The 25,892-nt window shown below is 35.9% G+C and overlaps 1 protein-coding gene across 4 annotated transcripts in view; it reads right to left on the bottom strand.

Moving 5' to 3' along the window:
• Positions 1–25,803, bottom strand: part of Primpol (primase and DNA directed polymerase) — a 36,691-nt gene extending 10,888 nt beyond the window's left edge. For 3 of the 4 annotated variants that reach the window (XM_076852393.1, XM_076852394.1, XM_076852395.1), the window contains exons 1-9: positions 25,588–25,803; positions 24,266–24,344; positions 19,415–19,640; positions 18,004–18,101; positions 16,122–16,251; positions 11,525–11,672; positions 6,892–7,179; positions 3,486–3,648; positions 1,071–1,159 (exon numbers count right to left, since the gene is read on the bottom strand). In XM_076852393.1, the coding sequence (XP_076708508.1) occupies positions 1,071–1,159; positions 3,486–3,648; positions 6,892–7,179; positions 11,525–11,672; positions 16,122–16,251; positions 18,004–18,101; positions 19,415–19,594 (1,096 nt within the window). In that variant the 5' untranslated portion in view covers positions 19,595–19,640; positions 24,266–24,344; positions 25,588–25,803. Of the gene's footprint in view, positions 1–1,070; positions 1,160–3,485; positions 3,649–6,891; positions 7,180–11,524; positions 11,673–16,121; positions 16,252–18,003; positions 18,102–19,414; positions 19,641–24,265; positions 24,345–25,587 lie in introns of those variants that run through there. The other variant, XM_076852396.1, reaches the window with a different exon arrangement.
• Positions 25,804–25,892: the final 89 nt, after the last annotated feature.

Genomic DNA, 25,892 nt, shown 5'->3' with positions numbered 1-25,892 from the left:
AACTCAACTTGCTCAGTACAGGTGTGTTCTCTGTGTCTCTAACTAGAAGGAACTGCTGACTCAATTCTACCTAAAAATCTAATGTGATCATTTTAATGTATTATTTATAATTTCATTTAATTTGCAAAGTCAGAAAGATCTATCTTTCACTTCTAAGATAAGTAATTAGAGAAATTTGGGGAAACGATAGTACAGAAATGAGGGAAACAGTCTCCAAGTCAATGTCTATATTACATGTTAAACAATCAGAAGAAAATAAATATATAAAAAGTTATCCATATTTTAATAAGCTGTGAGCATAATATACATATATTAGAGCCTACTTTTTCTCTATCATAAATGGTTGTTTTCCACATCATAAAAACCTAAATTTAATGGTTTTATAGTATTTCATAGTATGTAATTAATCCAATTTCATTGTATATTTACATTGTTTTCAGTTTTTCATTATCATAAATTATGATAAACCAAAATAGTGAATAAAAAAGTTTACTGGTGGGCTGGGGGTATGGCTCAGCAGTAGAGCGCTCACCCAGCACGTGCAAGGCCCTGGGTTCGATCCTCAGCAGCACATAAAAATAAAGGTATTGTGTACAACTACAACTAAAAAATAAATATTTTTTGAAAAAATTTTACTGAAAGTTCATGTAAGAAGTCTTAGGAAAAAACAGGTATGTTCTTTAGTATAGGAAGGGGTAAATTATGATAACAGATCATGAAACACCCTGTAACCATTAAAAAAGTGAGTGTTCTCTATATTGGAAATTCAGAAAAAGGTTGGCAGGGTAAATAGAAAACTACTGTCTTTGTAGAAAGGAGAGTGGAAGAAACTGTAGCTTTTATTTTGAAATGTGTTTATTTTATATACACAATGTATAATTCTTTTGTATTTTTTAAAATATGATAAAATGCAAATTAGTGATTAGTATTTTCATAAACTTTTTTTTATTTGGCATAGAAATTAGTAGTTTTAAATGATCAGTGGATATGAACTTTAAACTTAAAATTTTAAAGGCAAAAAAGACTTTATATCCTTAAATTCTGATAGGAAATTATTTTCTTAAAATTACCTGAAGTGATGGTACTATTCAAATACTCAGCTTGCTTTCGTTTAATCTGAGGTGCGTCACACGTAAGAATTCGTAAAGTATCTGAAAATCTGAAGAATATAGGTAAAAGAAATAAAGTAATATTATATTAGAATTAAAGTGGCATGACTTCACAGAGGAAACTGAATTCCAAATAATTCTATTTTTATTTCACATTTGCACAGAAAGACATTAATCCTACCTTATAAGACTATGATTTGCCAATTAAAAATTTTTGTTTAAAATATAGGTTGTTGATCACTTAAAATCCCTCAATTAGAGATTATTTTTTAATATTTTTTAGTTGTAGATGGACACAATACCTTTATTTATTTATCTTTAGGTGGTGCTGCAGATCGAACCCAGGGCCTCACACATACTAGATGAGTGATCTATCACTGAGCCACAACTCCAGCCCCAAATACAGAGATTTTAAATCTGAGGATTCTATAACAGCTAAAGCAATAATCTAAAGTATGATATTTTTTGAAATTGTTGTAATATTTAAAAAGGGCGATAATCATAAAATCTTTAGGGGCCGGGGTTGTGGCTCAGTGGTAGAGCGCTTGCCTAGCATGCATGAGGCACTGGGTTTGATCCCCAGCACCACATAAAAATAAAATAAAATAAAGGTATTGTGTCCATCTACAACTAAAAAAAAAAAAAAAAAAGAAGAAGAAGTAGTAGTAGTAGTAGTTAGCCTTTATTTATAGAAATGTAATACTTGGTATTTACTTGGGCTCATAAAACACAATTAAGGTAGTCTTATTCAGTAGAAGAATCCTCCACTTTCATGTAAGATTAGTACTGACACTGCAGCAAGAGTCCAAGAATTTTCATACCACTAATACCACTTCCAGAACTGCAGCTGCTGCCACTACCACCAACGAACATTTCTGAGCAGACATCGTGTGCTGGGAACTGTTGTAAATATTTTATGTGTACAAATTAAACTTAACTCTCCCAACAATTCTATAAGATAAATGTTGTTATTGTTTTCACTGTAAAGAAAAGAAACTGAGATTTTGACCTTACTTCTATGATGTTATTAAAGGAACACAAACATACAAAGATACAATAAAAAAATTTTTAAAAATCCATCTTTTCACCCAACTATATAATAGCTGTTAACTGTATATCTTGACACAACTTTCCCTACAGCAATGTACTTTAAATGTTTATTCTTAAAATTAATTTCTATGGAATTTTTTTCTTAAAAAACTATTTAGGAGGCTGGGGATGTGGCTCAAGTGGTAGCGTGCTCACCTAGCATGTGTGAGGCACTGGGTTCGATTCTCAGCACCACATAAAAATAAAATAAAGACATTGTGTCCACCTAAAAAACTAAAAAAAAATTTTTTTTAACTTTAAAAACTATTTAGGGAAGGCAAAGAGAAAAGAATTATAGGAAGTCAATTATGATTTGGTCTATCACAGCCTAATGTTTTGGGCTAACAAAATTGCCAATTCAGAAAAGAGGAGAATGAATGAGGTTGACTTCCACACTTTTAAAAAATGACCAAAATCTAAGAAGCTAAATGTTCAACAATATATCTGACAACAAAGTACGTTAAAGAACGTTACCATAATAGAAAATTTATATAGGCAATAAGTTTTATTTATAACTAACTGTTGGCCAATTATTGACTTGGCAAATATTCATGATATAATGTTGGAAAAAAATAGGTGATAGAACCATATAAGTAATGATTTCAAGAAAAATTTTGGTGAGAAACAGTGCTGGAGCTCAAACCCAAGGCTTTGAGCATGCTGTGCAAAGGATTCTAACTGAGCTACCCTCCTAGCCCAACAAATACTTTATGAATAAAAGAGCTATGTAGATTATGTGTGTTTGTATGTGAGAAAATGAGAAAATAACTGTAACTATTTTCAAATTCAATACAAGGAGTAGTGTTTTCTTCACAGATGTGATAATCATTTCAGAAATTCTAGAAAATAAATTAAATATAATCATAAAAAGATATAAAGAGCTGCATGCAGTGGTGCATGCCTGTAATCCCAGCGGTTCGGGACACTAAGGCAGGAGGATCCAGAGTTCAAAGTCAGCCTCAGCAACATAGCAAGGCCCTAAGCAACTCAGGAGAGACCTTGTCTCTAAATAAAATATAAAAAAGGGCTGGGGATGTGGCTCAGTGGTTGAATGCCTCTGGGTTCAATCTCTGGCACCCCCCCAAAAAAAAGATATAAGGAGAAAACTAAGTGGTTAAAAGGTAACTTTTACTAGTATTTTTCAGTTAATGGAGGAAAGAGAATGTTAGGAACCTTCTTGATCTTAAAGTAGAATGAATTTATATAATTCACATCTCAGTAACATACAGTGCCACTGATTAATAATTATTCATGAATATACAGTGGTTTAGTTCTGATACTACGTACCTGACATTGCTGACCAAGGAAGAAAGGAAATATTGATTTTCTTCAGAAATACTTTTTGACTGTTTAGGAAAAAATTTGTTATCTTCAGCAACCTCCAAAGCGACACGCTTTCCTATTTTTGATGATTTATACAGTCGGAAGTTTCTGTTTCTTGTATAAACTCCTACATCAAAAATTAATTTAAAAAATTAATGCATGTTTTCTGTGATTAGTTTTACAGTCAGCAAATATTATTTTAGTATATAATTACCAGAAGAAACAATTATTTTATACAAACAGTCATAAACAAAATTAAAGCAATATATAAGATAAATTTGAGCTGACATGGAAGAATGCCATGTTCAGAAATAGTAAGGAGCAACAGTCCAGTTGAAAACAAATAGATCACCCCTAAGAGGTTCTTAAATATCTGAAGCTGAACTGGGAGGGAAGAAGGGAGTGTCTACAGCCTCACCTCCCAGCATGGAGATGCAATTAGACCTGATGTGGTTGCTGAGGATGGTTACAGATGTGTTGATATCAAAGTTAACCAACCAATAGGGAATTTCCAAAGTGATGTTAAAAACCTTGGGAAGATGAGGGAGGAGGGGAGAACTGGTGGGAGGAAGTAAAGTCTTGTCTACCAAACAGGTTAATAAATTCCGTCCCAAAACTAGCTGTGTCCAAGGAGAGCTATGGGGTTACTACCAGGAGGAGAAGCTGAGAGAATGGGTCGCATGGCACAAAGGAGAGTACCTACAAAGGATTATTTGGGGGAAAAATTTAATACTTTCATGATGGCAAAGATATTTCTGCCTTCTGCCCTTGGAGTTCTTGCCAAAATGGCAAAGTAAAGAAGAAACTGAAATCAGTAAAAAAAAATAAATAAATAAAAAAAAATAAAACAAATAGAAAAGCTAGACAAAGATAACAGAAAAAAATTAAGACTATTGGGAAGCTACAAAAACAGCAAGGATCTATGGTGTAAAATCCCAGAGAAAAGGAAAGCATCAAAAAATATCAGATACTTAGAATTAATCTAAGAAAAGACATACAAGACTTCTATTCAGAAAATTATAAAACATTACTGAGAGAAATAAAAGAACATACAAGTAAATGCAAAGACATATGCATAGTTCAGAAGACACAATATTATGAAAATGTTAATTCTCCTCAAGTTGATCTCCCAGTTCAATATAATCCACATCAAAATTGTGATAGGGCTTATGTGTTTATTTTCTATTTTAAATTGAAAATTGAAAGTTAAATTTAAATTGAAAGTTGATTTTCAATTTTAAATTGATGTTCAAAAGGTCATGTATAGCCAAGAAATTTCAAGGAACAAAGTCAGAGGAATTATTTTGCTAGATATAAAGACTTACTAAAAAACTACATTAATTAAGACAGTGAGATACTGGCACAAGGACATATCAATAGAACAATGAAACAGAATAAAATCCAGAAATGGGCCAGAATATATATGAACACTTGATTTATGGCAGAGGTGGTACTGCTGAGCAGCAGGAAAAGTGAGCATCAGGAAAAGCACAGTCACTCCAACAAATGGTGCTGAGACAACTGCAAATCCACATTAGAAAAAAATGAATCTTGGCTCCTCATCCCCCAGTAAGCAAAACTGCATTCCAAGTAGGCTGCAGATCTAAATATAAAAAAAAGGCAACACAAAAAACTTCTAGAAAATAAGCTGGAGAATATCTTCATGACTCTGGGATAGAGAAAGATCTAACAACATAGAAGAAACTCTAATCACAGAGGAAAACACTGATAAATCAGAGTATCACTACCATTTAAAGGTTACTTTATTCATCAAAGACATCATTAAGAGAGTGAAAAGGGAAGCTAAATACACATGATTCCAATTATAAAAAGTTCAAATAGACAAAACTAACACATGTTAGAGGACAGAAGAGTTGTAGTTACCTCTGGGGAGGACAGGCACACTGCCTGGGGAGGGATATGGAGTAGGTCAAGGGTTCCCGACCATCTCCTTGCCTGGGGTGGAATGGTTTTGGCGAAGTGTGTTCACTTTGTAGTAATTCATTGGCCTAGCACTCATGAATTATGTAGTTTTATATATTATTGTTATGCTTCCATTAAAAAGTTTTGAAGAAACTTTTTGACATGTACTATTAAATCTCCAAACTTTTCAAAGGACAGTTTAGTACTTGATTTCCCACTCATTTGGTATTCAAATAAATCTGGGTATCCTGTTGAAATTTTAAGACTATCATGAAAGTTTCACCACTGTCCAGTGACCTAACTTTCAAAGACAGAACTGACATGAACTAGGGTATTCATATGGACATTTCAATTCTGGGATAAAGTATATTTACTGGCTAATGCTGCTATTTCTCCATCAACTTCTTCTTATGCATTTTTCCTAGTTTATTGCAGGCTTATTCAACTAAACTTGATGTTCTGCTAATAAAACAAACTTGTCATTTGGAAGCATGCTCCTCTACTCACAACTTACTTGCTTGTTCACCCCCAAACCAGTACACTGCATTTATCTCTCTCCAAATTCTGGTACTTATTGGGGATATCTGAAAGATATATGATACAGCAGGAACACTTCCCTATTTCTGGTATCTCTGTTTGCCTCAGAATCTTGCCTAGAATCTTGTTTAGACTCTGAAAGCTCTCTGCAGTGCTCAAACAGTCCATGACAAAAATGTTGCTCTTACAATTTATCACATCTCATGCTATGAACTCAGCATAAAAATCAGGTTTAGGGGCTGGGGATATAGCTCAGTTGGTAGAGTGCTTGCTTTGCATGCACAAGGCCCTGGGTTCAATCCCCAGAACTAAAAAAAAAATCAGGTTTAGTACATAAAATTGGAGCTGTTGTATTAGGGCTCTTGATTGGCCTATGTGTTGAATCAGGCTGCAGTCTGCTCATCCCAAGGCTTCCTACATCCTCAGTTCAAAGATCAGAACCCAGTGGAGGTTGGCCAGGTTGAAGAAGTCATCATTTGACCATGGCAAGAAAGCTGATGTAATGGCTCCTGCCACTACCACAAATCTCCCAGTCTAGAAAATGCCTACCCGTACTTTACCACATGAGCAGCGTGTTCACATTGTGTCTGTTTTGGAAAATGATTTAATCTCTAGCAGTGTTAGGGTGTGCTGGTCCAAATGTCAGAACTAGAGCACAGCCAGCCACAGTATTCTCTTTTGGAGCTCAAGCCAACCTAGTGCTTCAACTCCACAGGGACCCAAGACCTCTAAACAGAAACCTAGTAGATTCCTAGCACCCGAAGTCACTGATCACATTTTGCTGGTGACTCGCAATATCATTGTGGAACAATGGTGATAGCAAGAACCTAACCATACCTATGCGCAGGCACTGACTTGTCTTTTATAAAGTACCCAGGACAGTCTAATAAACAGCTGTCAATCTACTTACCTAGATCCACAAAAAGATGCTTTTCTCCCATGTTGTTCTTTACAATTAAAAATGAAAGATCAGGACCACTTTTGTCAGCTGACCCCAGTCTCTCCAGTTCCTCCAAATTTAACTCCCAGCTCTCTCCCATATCCTTAACTGTCAACATTTTGTTCAAGGAACTCCCTTGTTTTAATGGTGCTTCAGAAAAATGGGAAGATTCATGGTCTGTTATCTCTAGAATTCTATCATCATCTTCACTGGCAATAAAGTGAAAAGCAGGCTGCAGAATCTTTCTGACAAAATTACCTAAGGAAAAAAGGTACTGTGATTAATTTTTTTCTGCAACCTACAATTTAAGATCCAAACATAAATCTACGTCTGAAAATTTTACACAGTAAGGGTTTTTTTATTATTGTTTTTTTAATTTCCGGTTTTGAAACTGAGTTGTTGCTGTAAACTGTAACATGTGTCTCCTGCTACTTCCTTCTTTCTGTGTACTCTTACTTTGTCAATTTCCCCTAGCATAAGAGCTTGGTGTCAGTTGTCAACAAATCATTTACATGTTGCTAGTATGGTGCTGAATCTAACATGCTGTCACCAAAAAAGCACCACTTTTATTAATACAAATCAAAAAGACTTATCTTTACAATCAATGATTAAAGAATGAAGGGTTTATATCAGGAAACTGTACTGCTAAGATAATGGACAGAAACACTGAGAGAATCTCTACCATACCCTCATGGAGTTAATAAATTTTTTTAATAATTTTTAAAATTTATGTAAGACAGCGGAATGCATTACAATTCTTATTACACAAATAAAGCACAATTTTTCATATCTCTGGTTGTATACAAAGTATATTATTACAAATTCATGTCTTCATACATATACTTTGGATAATAATGTCCATCACATTCCACCATCATTCCTAATCCCATGTCCCCTCTCTTCCCCTCCCTGGAGTCAATAAATTTCTCACAAGCTCATTCTTTCCCTTTACCTGCCATTACATGCCCTAAGAACCCTGACTTGTCAGTTCCAAGGTGATTGCTAATCCCACCTCTCCCTCCAACCAGTCCCAGGATGATCTATGGCCTCATACAGTGAAAGCAATTAGATGAAAGCAATTAGAAACGTTTCGTCTCTGACATTTACCCTAAGAGCTCTTCATAGTAGAGTCATCTTATCTGTACATAAAGTTGTTTAGACAAACTAACATTTGTTTAAACTCACGTTTACTATTTATAGCACAACTTCAAGTAGTAACTTGGCTATTAAGTGTAACAATACTGAAGAAATGTAATAATGTAAGTAAAATTTAGTTTTAATTTTAAAACTGTAATACTCTGGGGTTTTTATTACTTTATTTACCAAAAAGGCTTGAATCCTTAAATTATAACATACACATTCTAATTACATTCCTATTCAAAGAAATAAATCCAATTTCTTACAAAACACTAAACATCAAAATGAAAGCAAAAGCATTGATCCTTACAATGATACACAGACATGAGGGAGAGAAGGTAAACACTCAGTGATAAGAAATCATGATTCAAAAGTACAACAAGTAAAATAAGCATAAACTGAATCAGTTAATTTTCCTAGAAACTTAAAATTATATCTCCTCCACCCTAGGCTATGGGAGGCCATCCTCACACCTGATTTGAGTTACCTCCCTGGCTGGGTGAGAGGCGCTTAGGCATAGCTGTGTCAGAGCTTTCCCCACCCTTCTCCAGGTTCGAGGGCTTGTCCGTACAGAGGCATGTCTGGCCACTACCCCAAAGACCCAATCATCGCCCCTGACCTTGGGACACTGCCCCCCCTTAATCTTCATTGGATGGGATTTTCCCCAGAATTTTTTGTTTCTCTCTCTCTCTCTCTCTCTCTCTCTCTCTCTCTCTCTCTTTCTCTCTCTCTCTGCTTTACCACAATAGGTGGCTTGAGCTCTCTCTGCTTTACCACAATAGGTGGCTTGAGGCTGGAGCTAGGAGGAGCCGTCCTGGAGCTGGTTTAAAGGTAATTAGAGTCTTGTCTCTTTAATTTAAAACTCCCTAGCGGTTTCTCACTGTTCCAACCTTCTTTTGTGAAGGTAGCAAGGGTGGAGAGCTAAACTAGGCAATAAAACAATAAAAGTTGTGACAGTAGTGCTGAGGAGGCCAGGTAGGCCCTTGACCTTGGATAACCTAGCCAGGATATGATGACAGCAGCTAAGTGCCAACACTCTGACTCCCAGCAAACTATTCTGCTTTCTACTTCCCTTCTCGAATCATGTCACCCACACTCCTCATAGACAGCAATTCATATTGGGTGGCAATAATTGAAAAGAACTAATCAATCACAGACACTTCAGATACTAGCGCAGAAGCGTATCTTCATAGATTAAACTCTAATTCCCCTTTCTAAAAGGAACTTGAAATTTCATCAAGAGATACACTGAGAGAGGGGAACTGAAGGGAAAGTTTGAACTACTTTATATTCTCTGCATCTCATTCTGGCACTTCATAATTTTAGAGCCAAGAGACTTAGATGACATCTCATATATCAGGTCTGATTATGTCTCTTGCCTTAACCACATTAGATTTTCATGGCTCCCCAAATAGCCAAACTTGCATGCTATACTTTTGTTTTTAATGCTTTCCTGACATAAATGCTTTTTTACCTTTGTCTATATAATAAATGTTGTCTGCTTTCAGAAGAAATATGTAGTTCTATTCTCCCTTTCTTTCCTAGCAATGGATTTTCCATTTCTAGCCTGTGGCCAGTAGTCACAGAGAAGACTATGAGGAGTAAATAGGAAACAAAGAAATAATCATGCTCAGATTCTGCTTTCACACTCTACTTAATCTCTACACATTCACTCAGCAAATATCTATTAAATTTCCATTTGTATTTATTATTGCTGCTACTGTTGTTATATTAGTAAATTTTTTATTGATAAAAAATACTATTAATATATGTAAGCTAAGCTCTGAAAAAACAATAGTGAATAAGAAATAGCCCCTTGCTGTACAGAAACATTAAGTGGAATAGAGAAGAAGACAAGGAAAACAGGAAATTATCTCAGGAAGTGGTAAATGCTTTGATATGATAAGTAAGGGACACTTTCTGTAGCCCAGAACACTAAAATAAACATTAGGGTTTAGGATGTGACAGAAACAGCTCAGATGATTTGAGATTTACACTGAGTCTTAATAGACCAGGTGAATTGGAGGTATATCTGTTCAGACAGAAGCAATAAAAATGCAAAGTCTCAAGGACTAGATAAAATGTGCCCACAGGAGGAGGTGAGTGAGGACAGAGTTAAGAGATGAGGCTGGAGCACAGTGGGTCCCGTTTTGCAAGCAAGGATGTCTGTATACTTCCCTAAAGGCAAGGAATAATCACTGAAGGGTTTGAGGAACACGAGTGGCACAGTTCACTTGGACTGAATGAGCAGGCGGAGAGAGATACTCTGACAACAAAATTTTTCCTGAGGTAACTGGGTGGAGAGTGACGCCACTCACTGATATACATGTTGTGAGAGAAGATTGAGAAGCTGAGGAGCTTGGCATAGGAGATGTTAAGTTTGAAGTGTCTCTATGGGGATGTTTGCAAGGCAGCTGGCAGTATGAGTGTGGTATCTAGGAGAATAATCTGGGCTAAGGATAAAGACTTGAGAGTCATCAACACAGATGATAATGGAAGTTATGACAGTGGATTCATCAAGGGTGCAAGTACAATGAGAAGAGGATCAAGGATAGACTGTAATATCTAAGGAAAGAATATGCAGTAAGTTAACAGAAAATGGGGAGATAATAAGGAGCCCTGTGCACACAGCACACTAGGCCACTGTGTCCTACCACTGCCCTGATCCAGCAATTAAGTTCCCAATTTTCAAGGCCGTCCTTTAGTGACTATGTTCATGACTTTCATCCTAGCTACTGATAAAATTTTAAGGCACCTGCAGTGCTGAAATGGCTTGCCCATTTCCTGAACTTCAGTCAACTATCTGCTGATTAGATCTAGGCATGCTTGTCCTATCCTTGCTTTCAAAAACACTCTGAATTTTTGCTCCTATTTAGACCTTATTAGTTGGTATTCCCCTTTTGCCTATTTGTCTCTCCAGTAGACTCTATTCATTTTAGACTCAGGCCTGTATCTCTAAATGCCCAGTCCTGGAACAAATACTCTGGTTACAATTTTGGGTTTATACATCTAGATTCCAACCCTGAAATTACATGTGGAACAATATTATGAGTCTTTCTTGATGTGGGACCCAAAGCTCAAAGTGAAGGTTACCACAATTCTGAAGCAAAGGTCAGAAATGCAGATATGAGGCATTACAGATAAAGCTTGAAATGAAAGACTGCTTACGAGTTATCCAGAAAACAGAAATGAATCCTGTTAAACAGAAACCAGTACCAGGACATGTATGGCCAACCCCAACATGTGTGATGAGAGAAAAGCACTAATGCCAAAGATAACTTGAATAGGTTAACCTTCATGGAACAGACAGTTTAGAGATCAGGACAAATTCTGGAAAAACAAAAAAATCACATTTCAATATTTTAAAACAGGTTGGCAACCATAAAAACTTATAAAATTTTAAGCAGAATAAGAAAATATGAGCTGTTAATAGAACTCACAGTATTTTAAAAGATAGTGTACTTACCAACGTGAACATTATCTTTAAATGCCACATCATGGAGTTGAAATATTAAATGACGGCTAAATTTTTCATCAGTGCTAGAATCCAAGTTGAAAACATCTTCAGATGAACAACTAACATTGTATAATTCTTGAAGTGCTTTACAAACATACTAAAAACACAAGTAAAATGTAAATAATTTGTATGTTTAAATTTTTTTCTATGAGCAAATGCAAATATCTTGGCACAAATAAGTCTAATGTTAAAAATAAATTTTTTACTTACTTTTAGAACATTTACAATATAACAATCTTATCAACTTATAAACTGAATATATCATTTAAAAATTATATTTATGTTCAAGAATGCATTAGCTCTAAAGATTAAAGAGGCCTCTTAGAAGTCAAACAATGTGTACATTAACCTCCTTTAAAATCACAAATTTAAACATCTCTTTAAACATGAGTTAAAAAGTCATTAATTCCATTTTTAAAAATTTGAGCTATTAAAAAATTTCTCATTTGTACTGCACCCCAATTCACCTCCAGGAATACAGCCTCTGGGGTTAGATGACACTGGCATTGACAGCCATGAGTTAAAGAGGCAACAACCTGGGTAAGGGCTCAAGAGGAGGTAAGGTAAGTCTGAGTTGTAGCTCTGTCATTTATCAGCTCTGACTCTGGACAAATCTAAACCTTTTATTCCTCAACTGCTAAATGGGAATGATAATAGCACCTAATGTTGGGAGTTGTTAAAAATAGTGAAAAAAATGAGATCTAGAAGTCAGCACAGTGTCTGGCACATGTAACTGCTTGAAAGTACTGGCTATGCAACCTGAAGACAAGTCACGGGTCTATAAGCCTTCCTTCTCTCCTTTGCAAAATGAAGCTACTAAGAACCACCATGTGAAGTTATCCTGAAAATAGTAAAAATGCTCTTGCCAATTACTTTAACACCTAATAGTTACGCAACAAATTGTATTCATTAACATTATTTTGGTATTATTAGAGTACCATATTCCCCTTCATTATCTGAGTTTACTCATCAGTAAATTACCACTTTCTCAGAGAAGGTTACATCAATCTCCATGTTGACACCAAATTCTTCTTACGTATTCTATCTCTTCACAGTACTGACACAACTATAATTTTATGCTAATTTTTTTTTCAGGGAGAAGATGTGGCCCATTTTTATTATAAACCAGAAAAGAAGTCTGCAGGACTGCTATATGGAGACAAAATTTTTTTACTGCTGCCAAAACAAGAACACTTCCCCAACCTTTTCTCCCACCATTTATCAAAATATTTAATTATTGTATGATTAGTTGAGGTTTTCCTAATGCCTGGGGATTTTACAGCCTGCCAAGAAGAGTTTGAGAAGGTTTAAGGTACAGATTTGAATAATGAGGAACAAGCATAAGGAAGTAACCATGTTATATTTAGGGAACACAAGTAATAGACCGTAATAAAAGGCAAATAAGTTTGGGATAAGAAACTCTGATGCGCATCTTGAGGAAAGTCAATTTAATTATAAGTGGGAGGACTTAGGCAAATACTACTTGAACACTTTAAATTGGTTCAAGAAAAAAGGCATAACTGTAGTCCAAGTTTTCAGAGAAAATTATCATGATTAGTTTCATTCCAATGAAGATGAAACTCAACCGAAGGCCCTCTTTGCCCAACAAGAGGGAAAGGGACCCTTTAAGACCTGCATACATTAGTGTGCTGGGCCTGTCTTAACAAAGTGCCACAGACTGGGTGGATTTAGATAACAGAAATTTATTTTCTGAGGGTCCTGGAGGCGAGAAGTCCATCCTTCTGTGTCGGGAGGGCCAGATTTCCCCCAAAGGCTCTAGGGAAGGACTCTTCCTGCCTCTTCTTAGATTCTGGTCACAATCACTGATCACTATAAAGACTGCCTTTATCTCTTAATAATATATGATCTAATTTTATGCTAATTTATGTGGTTATTTTAACATTTGTTTCTTCTCTATTACAGAAGGCATCTCCTAACATTTGTTTTCTTGTTTTGCAGAAACAGAATCCCCATTTTTAGCTAGGTAAGAGGTCACAAAGAGTAAAGACCATTTTCCCTGGACTTCTTTACAGAAAAGCACGAACATGTGACTAAGTCTGGCCAGTGGGATGTGAAAAGAAGCAATGTATGCCATTTCTAGGTTACACTCATAATGTGAATTAGGCAACATCTCAGGATTGGTAAAGCAACAGCCTGAAACCTAATTCAGTGGAGCTACATGGGATATTATATAAGAGAGAAATAAATTTCTATCCTGTTTAAGTCGCTTCATTATGGATTTTTTTTTTTTAATGGCAGCTAAATCTGTTCTCCATAGGATTAAAAATTCTGTGAAGTCAGAAACTCTTGTCTCTTTGGGTGCACTATTGTATTCCTAGAGGCCAGGCACAGTGCTTGAGACTTGGTAGAGGCCAAAATTATTTTTGGTAGATGAATGAAACAACAGAGAATAAATGTAGTGATTGCAACTTAAGTTAAACTTTAAATAAAATTTATAGTTATTTAACTAGTTAAGTTGTAAAATCTAGAGGTTAAAAATAATGATTGTTTGAACAACACTACCTGATAAAATCCATTAGCACTAGAATTAATCCTAATTGGCAGAAGATGCTTATCAAATTTGTCTTATAAGTCAATGAAGCAAAGGGCACTAATATCATAAGTAGTTATTATTAATCAGTTACTTATTAACTGTCACTTACATTAAAAATTGATAAAATTATGCTATGCACACAGGAATATACCACAGTGAATTTCACCTTTATGTACATCTATAAAATATTTAAAAAACTAGTATAAAAAAATAAATAAATTGAAGGAAGACCAGTAGTGTAGAGGAAGGAGAAGGTGGAGAAGGAAGTAAGGGAAAGGGAAAGAAATGGGGACTGAAGGGGAGCAAATTATATTCCATGCTTGTATGATTATATCAAAATAAAACCTAATATTATGTAAAAACTATAATTGCACTAATAAAACCATAACAAAAGAAGAGACCTAGTCTAATCTGTATTTCTTCAAAGATTCAAAATAAAAAATTATTCATTGGACTATAGACGTATTGCATACAAAGTAACCAACAAATGACAAATGAAAATAACTTCAATAGTTATTTATAAAAGCATTTCACTAAGTAAAACAATCCTAATATGAACTATTCTATCAATATGGTAAACATGTTAAATGAAAAAATATAATTTTGAACCTAGAGCTCTATAATTATTCCAAGTTTTGTTGATGTAGATTAGTTGTTCAAGGCTTATTTAGATAAAATGATGCAATGAATTAGGAGGAAAAGAATTTTGAACATGTAAGTGCTCTTTTTCATCCTTTTTCATTAATCGACATTGCAAACAGGATTTATACTAACGTTGATTTCATTAGGAATATTTCTAGTTTCTAATACAATATTGTACATCTTTATTAAGGGAATCACCACATTTCATGCTGATGAAAATCTTTGAATCTTTTTTTAAGTAAACTTTTAGTAGCAGATAGACACAATACCTTTATTTTATTTAGTTTTTTATGTGATGCTGAGGATCAAACCCAGTGTCTCACATGTGCTAGGCAAGCGCTCTTCCACTAAGCCACAACCCCAGCCCAATCTTTGAATCTTAATTAATTGTAAAGCCTCAGAGAAGCTACATAGGAAATTCTACTTTAGACAATAGAAATGTATCACACATCAGAAAAAAATCAAGACTTATAAATTATTAAAATATAATTAAGGGGCTGTGGTTGTAGCTCAGCAGTAGAGTGCTTGCCTAGCACGTACGAAGCGCTAGGTTCGATCCTCAGCACCACAAAAACATATATAAATAAAATAAAGGTGTTGTGTCTAACTGCAACTAAAAAATTTTTTTTAAATAATTAAGTTGAAAATTAAGCATAATTTACCAACTCTAATGAAATAACATTTATTTCTAATTGTTCAATGGCTATTTTAAGAAAAATAAAACTTGTTTTGGTTTGGGGGAAAAGGAGTGTGAACTATACCTTTCTCTTCTATGAAAACTGGGACAACTATAGTTTTAGACTATGTTTTGCCAAAAACTAGCTGTAAGGCCTGAGCAGGCAATGGTCTCTTCTAGGTCTTGATTTTCTTATTCATGAAGGAACAAGATACAATGATTTCCCAAACTCCTGCCAGTTCAAATATTCTGATACTACCTTTTGAAGTTTCCTTGAGGTTCATCTCAATACTCAAATTTTACAGTAAAAAATATTTTATCTGGCCTTTACCAAAATCAGCTATTTGTAATGAAGTCAGAGAATTAATGCATAATTTAAAAACACAGAAAACTCCCAAATTGCCATCTTTCTCAAAGCTTTCTTTAAAAGAAAGTGATATTATTAAAATATCTGGACAAAAATTGAAATTTTCATGGTTAAATTTTTTTTAATACTACTCACAGAAGTAGTATTAAAAAATGAAAATCAAAAAAATAAAAGTCAAAGAAAGAGTAGCAAGAAATACGGAGAAATACAAAATCTAAAGTGACACACACTGGATTTGCTGAATGAATGAATACATGAATGAAGAGATGAATAGAAAGTGGAAGAAAAACTATAATCTATCCTTTACCTCTATGAGTAATGCAACCATCTTTTTCCCATCAGCTTCAGGATTGGCAGGTTTGTTAAATTCCAAATCAAAATAAAGTTTGCATACAGCATTTTCAGGAATAACTTCATAGCAGTGCATGAGATTTTTTCTAAATTGAATAATTCAAGATTGTTAGATTTATATCTTATACCATTTAGTCAGTTAGTTAGATTGAACCCAGGGCACTCTACCACTGAGCTTCATCTCCAGTCCATTATTTTTTTATTTTGAGACAGGTGCTGAGGCTGGCCTCTGTAATTCATGATTCTCCTGCCTCATCCTCCCAATTTGCTGGGATACAGGTGTGTGCCACTGCATCTGGCTTTTACCTTTTAAATCATGGAAGCTGATCTTATGCCTCAAGGACAGTGTAAACTGTGCTTTAACTACATATGCCTATGAAATAACGTGATAAAGAAAATGTGCTCACAATAGGTTTATTGCTCACAGTACCAAGAGTTTCCATCAAAAAATATAACAATTATATTCTAAAACATTATTTAACTGGAAAATAAGGTCAGTCTTACAGTGTTATTTACTCACAAATGTTTGATATTATATAATATCTCTGAATTTGTTTTTTGGTATCATCATGAAACATTTGAGAAAATATTTTTTTCCCTCAAACTGCGATCCCAGAATCACATATTCTTGAGGTTCTATAAATTTTTCATGAGAATTTTTCAATTTTGTATTTTCAGTAGTAAGATATTTTAGAAATTGGTAAAGAAATATTCTGAATGACTTGACTTTACTAATGTTTCTAATGGACACATTTACAGTTACAGTCTTGCTAAAAAGGGAGGAAAGACTTTGATACAGGTAATAAGAATGGATGATGAGGACTGGGGCTATAGTTCAGTGGCAGAGTGCTTGCCTAGCATGTGTGAGGCACTGGGTTCAATCCTCAGCACTACATAAAATAAACAAATAAAGGCATTCTGTACATTTACAACCACAAAGAAATTTTTTTAAATATTTCTTTTTTAGTTTTAGGTGGACACAATATCTTTATTTTACTTTTATGTGATACTGAGGATCTAACCCAGTGCCTCACGCATGCCAGGCCTACGTGCGTGCTACCACTTGAGCCACATCCCCAGCCCGATTTTTTTTAATTAAAAAAAATTTTAAAAGAATGGATAATGACTCAAATGTAAATGATAATTCAGATTAAGTGAAGTCCAGATGACATACTATACAAATAAAGGGTTTTTAGTAACTTGAAGAAGGAAAAGTGATGGGGGTATAGTGCTAACATGTAATAGGTAGTACAGGAATTCAACACACACATCAGGCACATGCACGCAGGTACACATTTTATAATAATCAGTATCATATTTATGTTGCAAGGTTTAGTTTCAGCAAAACATCATCTGTCACATTACCTTAAGAATTTTAATTCACCTCTAATTAGTATTCCATGTAAATAAACATAACTATGTCTAGTTTTATATTTGCAACTACTTAAGTAACATTATAATGAAAGTATTTTAAATTGAAACAAGCATCCCATATTAATTTACATTAATTCCATACATTATTCAGGTCTGGAAAATCCATGAATTCATCGCTCAGAAAGCAGATATTTATTTATTAGATAATTAATCAGGTAAATACTCATTTGTAATAATAGTACAACATAATACTTGTTTACAAAAGAAAAACTTCACAGAATTCCCTTTGGGTACACAAACATGTGTGTGTGTGTGAGAGAGAGAGAGAGAGAGAGAGAGAGAAAGAGAGAGAGATTGATTTTTCTTTCCAACACCAGGTGAAATAATTGAGCACTGCTATGACAAAGGAACTCCAAACCCAATTCTAATAGTAAAGGAGTGACTAATCTTTCGAAATTTCTTACCGAGATTTATAGTAAAACCAAAGTTGAGCATAGGTTGTTACAAGGTAAATGCGTCGACCATCTCCCACTTTACATTCCAAAGCAAATATGTGAACATCCTTAAAAAATCAAAAATAATATTCAACAAAATTCAAAAAACGCAAATCTAAATTCAACTGCATGCTATTAAATATTCATAAACATTTTCATGCTTCAAGTTTTCAGAAACTGGAATATGGACAATCATATTATTAAAAAAAGTCTCTATATCCATGCAATTCAAAATCTATTTATATTTATTTCTAATCATTCACATCATGTACAAAATGGAAACAAACAGAATGGATTAAAGGGGAAAAAATTCTTGATTCCATTACATTAAGTTAAAACCTCCTACAATAGTTGTATTTCTTAGTATATGAAATTAAAGCTATATTTATTTCAAAACTACCTAAATATTACTACAAATAATTTGAGCTAAAAATCAATTAATCAATTCTCTAATATTTATAAAAATGTGTGAGAATGAATTTTTTAAAGGCTACTAGAATACTGAATTAAATAGACCTTCATGGCTGGGCTGTAGAGCTGCTTCTAATAAAGGCATATATACACATGTTCTTTTGTTTCCATTTAAGCTAAGGCAGCTGTTCAGCCTACTTTCATTTTCATGAATGAAGAAATCATAGGACTCAGCTGCTCGATCCTATTAGAAATCTTTTTGAAATAAATTTTATAAGTTGGTAATTAACAAAACCAGCAGGCAGACACCTGTATCTTTTTAAAAAATCCAAATTGACATGAATCTATGTTTTAATTTCTGATACCTGAGTTAGGTTTGTACAAAATAATTAAGAAAAGTTTTTCTTATATTTCCTAAACTATTTTGATAAGATATAAGTGAGCCTCTTCTTGCTAGGTAAAGAAGGGTCTCACTCCCAAAACTTAAGTGTATTAGGTTTCTACACAGCATCACTGGCCAAGAGTTACAATACATTTAATTTGGATTAAAATATGCACCTTATCTTTTCCTTTATACTTCTTTATTTCTGATGGTACCCAACAAACAAAGAATGTTCAATGTACTCTATTGCTTCATGTATTAATTTTTTTGAATGTTTCAAGTACTTCTTCCTCCCACTTGCTTAATGTGTTGGCAATATGTATGGCTGCCCTTTCTCTAAGCACAGCTTCATTTAAATGTGATTACACATTTTTTAAACTAATTGGACTATCTATGTCATTTTTTATTACTAATACAAATTAAATGGTTAATGATTTGAAGGAATAATATCCTACAACATGTGATTTTAAGATTGCCATTAAATTCTCTTGATAGAGAACATAATCTGAAATGGAGTCAAATAGATATTTTTAGAAATCTTGAGTCATAGTTGTTCTAAAAAAAACAAAAAGAAGATGAAGCAATTACCTCTTTACAGCTTTTAACAAAATTAAAAGCTTGATTCTGTCGATAAAACAGCTTCCAAATGGAGGGTGGTTCTTCTGACTTGGACAATCTTGGTCTATAAACAGAGGACAATGGTTTCCTCTCATACTGAGATGCTAGTTCTTCAATTCGCTTCAGTTTTTCTTCCCATTTTCTCTTCATTGGTTTGTAAGTGTGGGGAGAATAAATCCTGTTCCACTTAAGTTTTCTATCAATTAGTATTAAAACAAACAAACAAAAAGGCCATCATTTCTTTGTTTAGAACATGTTTTGGTGGATAAAATTTCAAACTCATTTCCTAACATTTATGTCTTTATTTGCTTTATATTCTTTTTAAATTAAAGAGTTTATACCTTTCATTTTTTTTAAAAGAGAGAGAGAATTTTAATATTTATTTATTTATTTTTTAGTTTTCGGCGGACACAACATCTTTGTTTGTATGTGGTGCTGAGGATCGAACCCAGGCCGCACGCATGCCAGGCGAGCGCGCTACCACTTGAGCCACATCCACAGCCCCTATATTTTATTCTTTACATGAAGTTTTACCATTGAACAAAAACAGGACTGGTTATCAGAAATCTTAGATTCTCTTCCATCTAACGGCTCTTGCACCTAGTAGTGTTATGACTTCAGAAAGGTTAATAAAGCTCCCAGAATCTTGCTTTTTTTTTTTAAATGGGAGTTAATAACCTTTGACTACTTTATGTAGTATCCTGAGTACAGATGTGATAAGAATATAAAAATATTTTATACTGTACAAAGTTTCACATAAATGTAAGTGCTTTTTTTTTTCAATCATTATAGCTTTTCTTATAACCATTTTATTGCACCACCTGCTACCTACATGCCCAGCTGGTGCTACTAACTTGGTCACCATTCTTCTGCTACTATTTCTTAGTATAGAGTTCACGTCTAGACACCAGTGTGTACCTCTTAGTTCTCTTTTATTCTGTTTCTGATGTCTATTTCTTGTCTCCCAACACAAGTTTTAGTATCTAAGCATAACGTCACTTAAATGTCATTACAATTTTTTTTTTTCAGCAAGAGATGCCATCTAAGCTCAGTTCCATATCAACTCTGGGTTTAGCCCTGTGACTTGCTGGGGCTAATGTCACACTGACAAATGGAAAATAAAAGAGGTGATTTTGCATTGGATTTGGCTATCCTGGAGTTCTCTCCTGAGACTGTCATGTTATAACTGTGGTCTCATAAAGAATGAAAGGTCATATGGAGAAGAAACAAAACATCCCAGCTAACAGCCAGCACCAGCAGTTAGATATGTGAATCCAGAGTAACATCTAATCCACAAGAAAACTGTAAACCAAGAAACAAACATAGTTCTAGAGATATCAATATAAATTTCACAACAGATACTCCTCGGAAAGAAACATCAATCAGAGGATTGAGGAAATGGGACAGTATTTTTTAAAATTCATTTATTTATTTTTGCATTACAAGTATTTTTAAAAGCTGCTTTAACTTGTCAATACAAAGTGCTATGGTTCTTAGCCAGATGTGGTGATGCAACACCTGTAATCCCAGCTACCCAGTTATTTGAACATAATATCTCTATTTTATTTATTTATTTTTATGTGATACTGAGGATTGAACCCAGTGCCTCATGCATGCAAGTCATGTGTTTTACTATTGAGCTACAAACCCAGTCCCTATACCCAGTTATTTGGGAAGCTGAGGTAGGAGGATTGCAAGTATGGGAGAGCCTGGAGAACTTGGGAGACAAAAAAAAATTTTAAAGGAATGGGAGAATGGACTGAGGGTGTAGCTCAGTGGTGAGCCTGCCTACTATGTGCAAGGCTCTGGGTTTAATCCCCAGCTTGTGTGTGTGTGTGTATACATAGTGCTATGGTTCTTTATTGCTAGATAGATTCTGGATATTCATTTTTACTTTAATCTGCTTCATAACTACATAAAAATCCACTATATTTAGATAAAACTAATTGAGAAACTGTCTATTATATGAAATGTATTAACTTTCAACAAAGTCCACTGTTTGCTTAATGAAGAAAATAAACACAGAATACAGTCATATCTGAATCATAGTATCTAACCAACAACTGACTAGGAATAACCATATAAACATTCACACTTAGTGACACTGAAATTTTTTTTTTAAATTTTAATATTTATTTACTTTTTAATTTTCGGCGGACACAACATTTTTGTTTGTATGTGGTGCTGAGGATCGAACCCGGGCCGCACGCACACCAGGCGAGCGCGCTACCGCTTGAGCCACATCCCCAGCCCAACACTGAAATCTTAATTTTTCTTTTTTGCAGTTCTGGGGATTGAGCCCAGGGCCTCATGCGTGCTAGGCAAGCACCTTATTACTAATCCACATTCCAAGCCCTTTCTATTTTTTCTTTTGAGACAGGGTCTCACTAAGTTGACAGCCAAGTCTGAAATTTATGCTTCTCCTGCTTCAGCTTCCATAGTAGTTGGGATCAGAGGCATACACCACAACAGCTAGTCTGAAATCTTCTCAGAAAAAGTTTTCTTGGGGCTGGGGATATAGCTCAATTGGTAGAGTGCTTTCCTCACATGCACAAGGCCCCGAGTTCAATCCCCAGCACCACAAAAAAAAAAAAAAAAAAGAGAGAGAGAAGAAAAAGTTTGCTTGTTTTTATAAAAATCCTGGTATGAACATGGGAGTATGTCAAACATTAAAGTCACGGAGTCTTCAATGGAAAACCAGTTGAGAATTTGCTGCCTTTGGGAAACCAGGAGCATCAACAGGGGGCATCGGGGAGTGGGTGGGATAAGTATATATCATGTCCCAAATTCTTTGCACAGCACGAAAATTTTAACAGCTGGCATGAGATCAGAAGACAACTGGAGGGTTGAATGACAAAAGCAAAGGAAATGGAGAATTGGAAGGCATGTGGCATTCTGGTTTGGGACTATCATATTCCTCATCCCTACCTTATGGGAGAATATGTCATCATATTAGAAATGCTTTTAATTCCTGGTGGAGAATGAATACAGTACTCTTTTATATAATTATACATAAAGATTCTTTTTACCCAGAGACCAAAACTATTTTTGGCAATAGTTTCCAGGTTCCAAAGGAAAATACTTGATGTATTTTAAGAGAGGAGGTTTAAAGAGCTTTATAATTTATTTCTCAACACTGCACCAGAATGTCTATTTAACCATGTTTGATACCCTTATCAGGTGGCTGATCTAGAAAAAAAAGGTTGGGTTAGTCTTTTCAGGGTAACTATGGGAGAAGGGGCAATGAGGATATAAATGGAGAGTCAATCAGATCTAAGCAGCCTTGGCTTCCCTGGGTTTATGTTCAGACTTGCTCAGCTATGACTCTTGTGGCTTCCCCCCAGCAGCTGGACTAGAGGAATACATGATTCATATTCACTAGCTTTTAGGGAGACCTGAAGCCAATCTGGCCATGCTTCTTTCTAGCCCAGCTCTCCTAGGTTCTCCTTTTGTGTAATCATAGATCAACCCCAATCCCCTAACTCCAACTTCTCCCTCTATATTGAGATTAGATTCATCGGGATTTTGTGTTTTCTAGTAATATTCTAGTTCTAATATTTAGTAATATTCTGGTATATGACAAGGTTTTCTTAATATTATCCTTTTCCAGTTGCTTGTAATACATTTATATACTATTTTTCTCAGTGCTTAAATATTCATTCCAAAGTATGTGGTCAAAATTCACTTGTAGAAATATTATTATGGGCCAGGCATGGTGGTGCATGCCTGTAATCCCAGCAGCTCAGAGGCTGAAGCAGGAGGATCATGAGTTCAAAGTCAGCCTCAGTAAAACTAAGGTGCTAAGCAATCCAATGAGACGCTATCTCTGAATAAAATACAAAATAGGGCAGGGGATGTGGCTCAGTGGTCAACTGCCCCTGAGTTCAATCCCTGGTACCAAAAAAAAAAAAAAAGAAGTATTCTATGTTTACTTCCTGGATGAATAACACCTTAAGAAATTAAACATAATTAACTGAACTTCCTCCTTTCCTCCCAGTTCAGTACTTTGCCTGTGTATGCTTAAACAAAAGTAACTCATATTTAAATTCCCAAAAACCTATCATATGGGCAAAGAAAGCTTATAGCAATGGGGTGCAGCAGTGCGTGCCTGTAATACATACGACTTCAAGACTGAAGCAGGAGGATCACAAGTTCAAGGCAAACCTCAGTAACTTAGCAAGGCCCTAACCAACTTAGCAAGACACTGTCTCAAAATTTAAAAAAACATACAAAGAACTGGGGATGTAGCTTAGTGGTAAAGCACACCCCTGGATTCAATCCCCCGTACCAAAAAAAAAAAAAAAAAAAAAAAATCTTATAGTGATACATTATTCTTTTCTAGTTCTTTCTTTTTTTGGGGGGCAGGGTAACCAGAGATTAAACTCAGGGGCACTCGACCACTGAGCCACATCCCCAGCACTATTTTGTATTTTATTTAGAGACAGGGCGTCAGTGAGTTGCTTACCTCCTCAATTTTCCTGAGGCTGGCTTTGAACTAGTAATTCCCCTGCCTCATGCCTCAGCCTCCAGAGCTGCTGGGGTTATAGGCATGCTCCACCTCCCATCCAAACAACATAACTCTGCCAGACTCATCCTTAAACTATGTTCAAAACTTTCCATAGGAATACTAATTAACTATTTCACAGCATCACTCAATTCACATTATAGCTTACTTCATGAAGTCTAAACTCCCCTCCAGAATCTGGCCTTAAATCACTTATCTATTATTATTCTCATTCAGCTTTCTCAGCAAATGAATGATAATGATCACTTTCTGCTCCTGGACCACTCCAGAAATCCTCTTGCTCTTTTTTCTCTCACCTGAAAGGCCTCACAGTTGCTTTTCCTGAATTCTTCTCCTTCAAGGTCCAGATCAAATTCTGCTACCTCCAGGACACCTCTGTAAAGAGAAATGATAGGGCTAAGTCAGGAGACATTGCCTCCAGCTGTTTGCTATAATTAATACTTCTCTAGATTAAGTAAATTAATATAATTTAGGTAAAAAAAAGAAACTGCTGCTAATGCTTTATTAAAAGCATGATTTTTGCAAGAAAATTTTGCATAATGGGGAGTGATATTGGCCAAGTTAATTATATTGTGTGAATATGTAACAACTAATGAATGAATATGTAACATTAATATGTACAACTAAAATACACCCCAAAAAATGTGGGGGGGCGTCACAATGGGGTAAGGAGGACTTGTTAAATCACATTAGTTCTCTCTTTGCTAATTACTGCCCTGCTGAACCACTTTTAGGGTTGAGTGGGTCCTAGGCCTCAGTTTTACCACAGCAGAAAAAGGACTGGCACTGGTCCTCACTCCATTTGGGAGGTACTTCAAAAAAGGCCTTCTTTTTATTTCTGGGATCTGAATTTAACTACTGTGGCTCTCTGCAAAGGCCAAACCACTTAACCTCTTTAAGTTCAGATGGAGACTGGAATTCCTACATCCAGCAGTTGTCTAAAGGGTGCTGTGGCACACGCCTGTAAACCCAACAACTCCCGAGGCTAAGGCAGGAGGATTGCAAGTTCAAGGCTAGTCTCAGCAACTTAGCCAGACCCAGTCTCAAAAACGACTGGGGATGAGGTTCAGTGGTTAAGAGCCACTAGGTTAAAATTCCTGGTATAAAAAAAGAAAAACTAAATGTGTTAAGAAATTTAAGAGCCCAGGGTAAGCACTCAACAAATGGGTGCCATATAGCAATATAGCCCGATTTACATCCAACTGGACAAAATTGTTGGGGGAAAGTAGGTTCTATCATGGGGGGGGGGGTGTCCCGGATTTCTTGACAGAACTTCAAAATTATTACTAAACACAAAATCCGAGCAGCAGTTCGTGCTCATGTGCGTTGGTATACTCTTCTATGAAAACACTTCACAGTTTGCATGAGGGTCTGGAACCAGCGCAGAACCCCAAACAGGCCGGAAACCTGGAGGACAGTTAAGATTTTTGATTTAGGGGCAGGGAGCTGGGGGAAACCAAGGAAAGGCCTGAGGTCTTTTGAGGGGAAGGAGAGTTTACCAGTGCGAGTCTGGGCTTGCTCCCTCCCTCCAGGAGCTCAAACTGGGCAGCAGGGCAGACTTTATCTCCGCTGTTAGTGACCTTGGACAGGGCGTGGCCGGGGGTCTACCTCAACTTACCTCCGGAAATCAGTGGGTCGGGGGCGGAAGCCCGCGGGTCTTCAGCCGAGGGCGGGATGCAGACTTCAATCTCCGCGCGGGGGCGGGCCCAGCGCGCGGAGCGGGGCTGCCGCGGGAGAAAGGCGGGCTCCGCTCCGGGCCCAGTGGGGACGTGGTCCTCCGGCGGGCTTGGGCCAGGCGGGCCGGAGCTGAAGTAAGCTTTGCCGCCAACCTAAGTGCGAGCTCCGCGGGGCCGAGTCGGGCCGGGGGCGGGGCCGGGGCCGGGGCGGGGCCTGTGGGGGCGGGGCCTCGGGCGGCGCGGGCCT

Source organism: Callospermophilus lateralis, chromosome 4 (genome assembly GCF_048772815.1).
Source record: "Callospermophilus lateralis isolate mCalLat2 chromosome 4, mCalLat2.hap1, whole genome shotgun sequence".
NCBI lineage: Eukaryota > Metazoa > Chordata > Mammalia > Rodentia > Sciuridae > Callospermophilus > Callospermophilus lateralis.
This window is presented reverse-complemented; position numbering and strand designations above follow the sequence as displayed.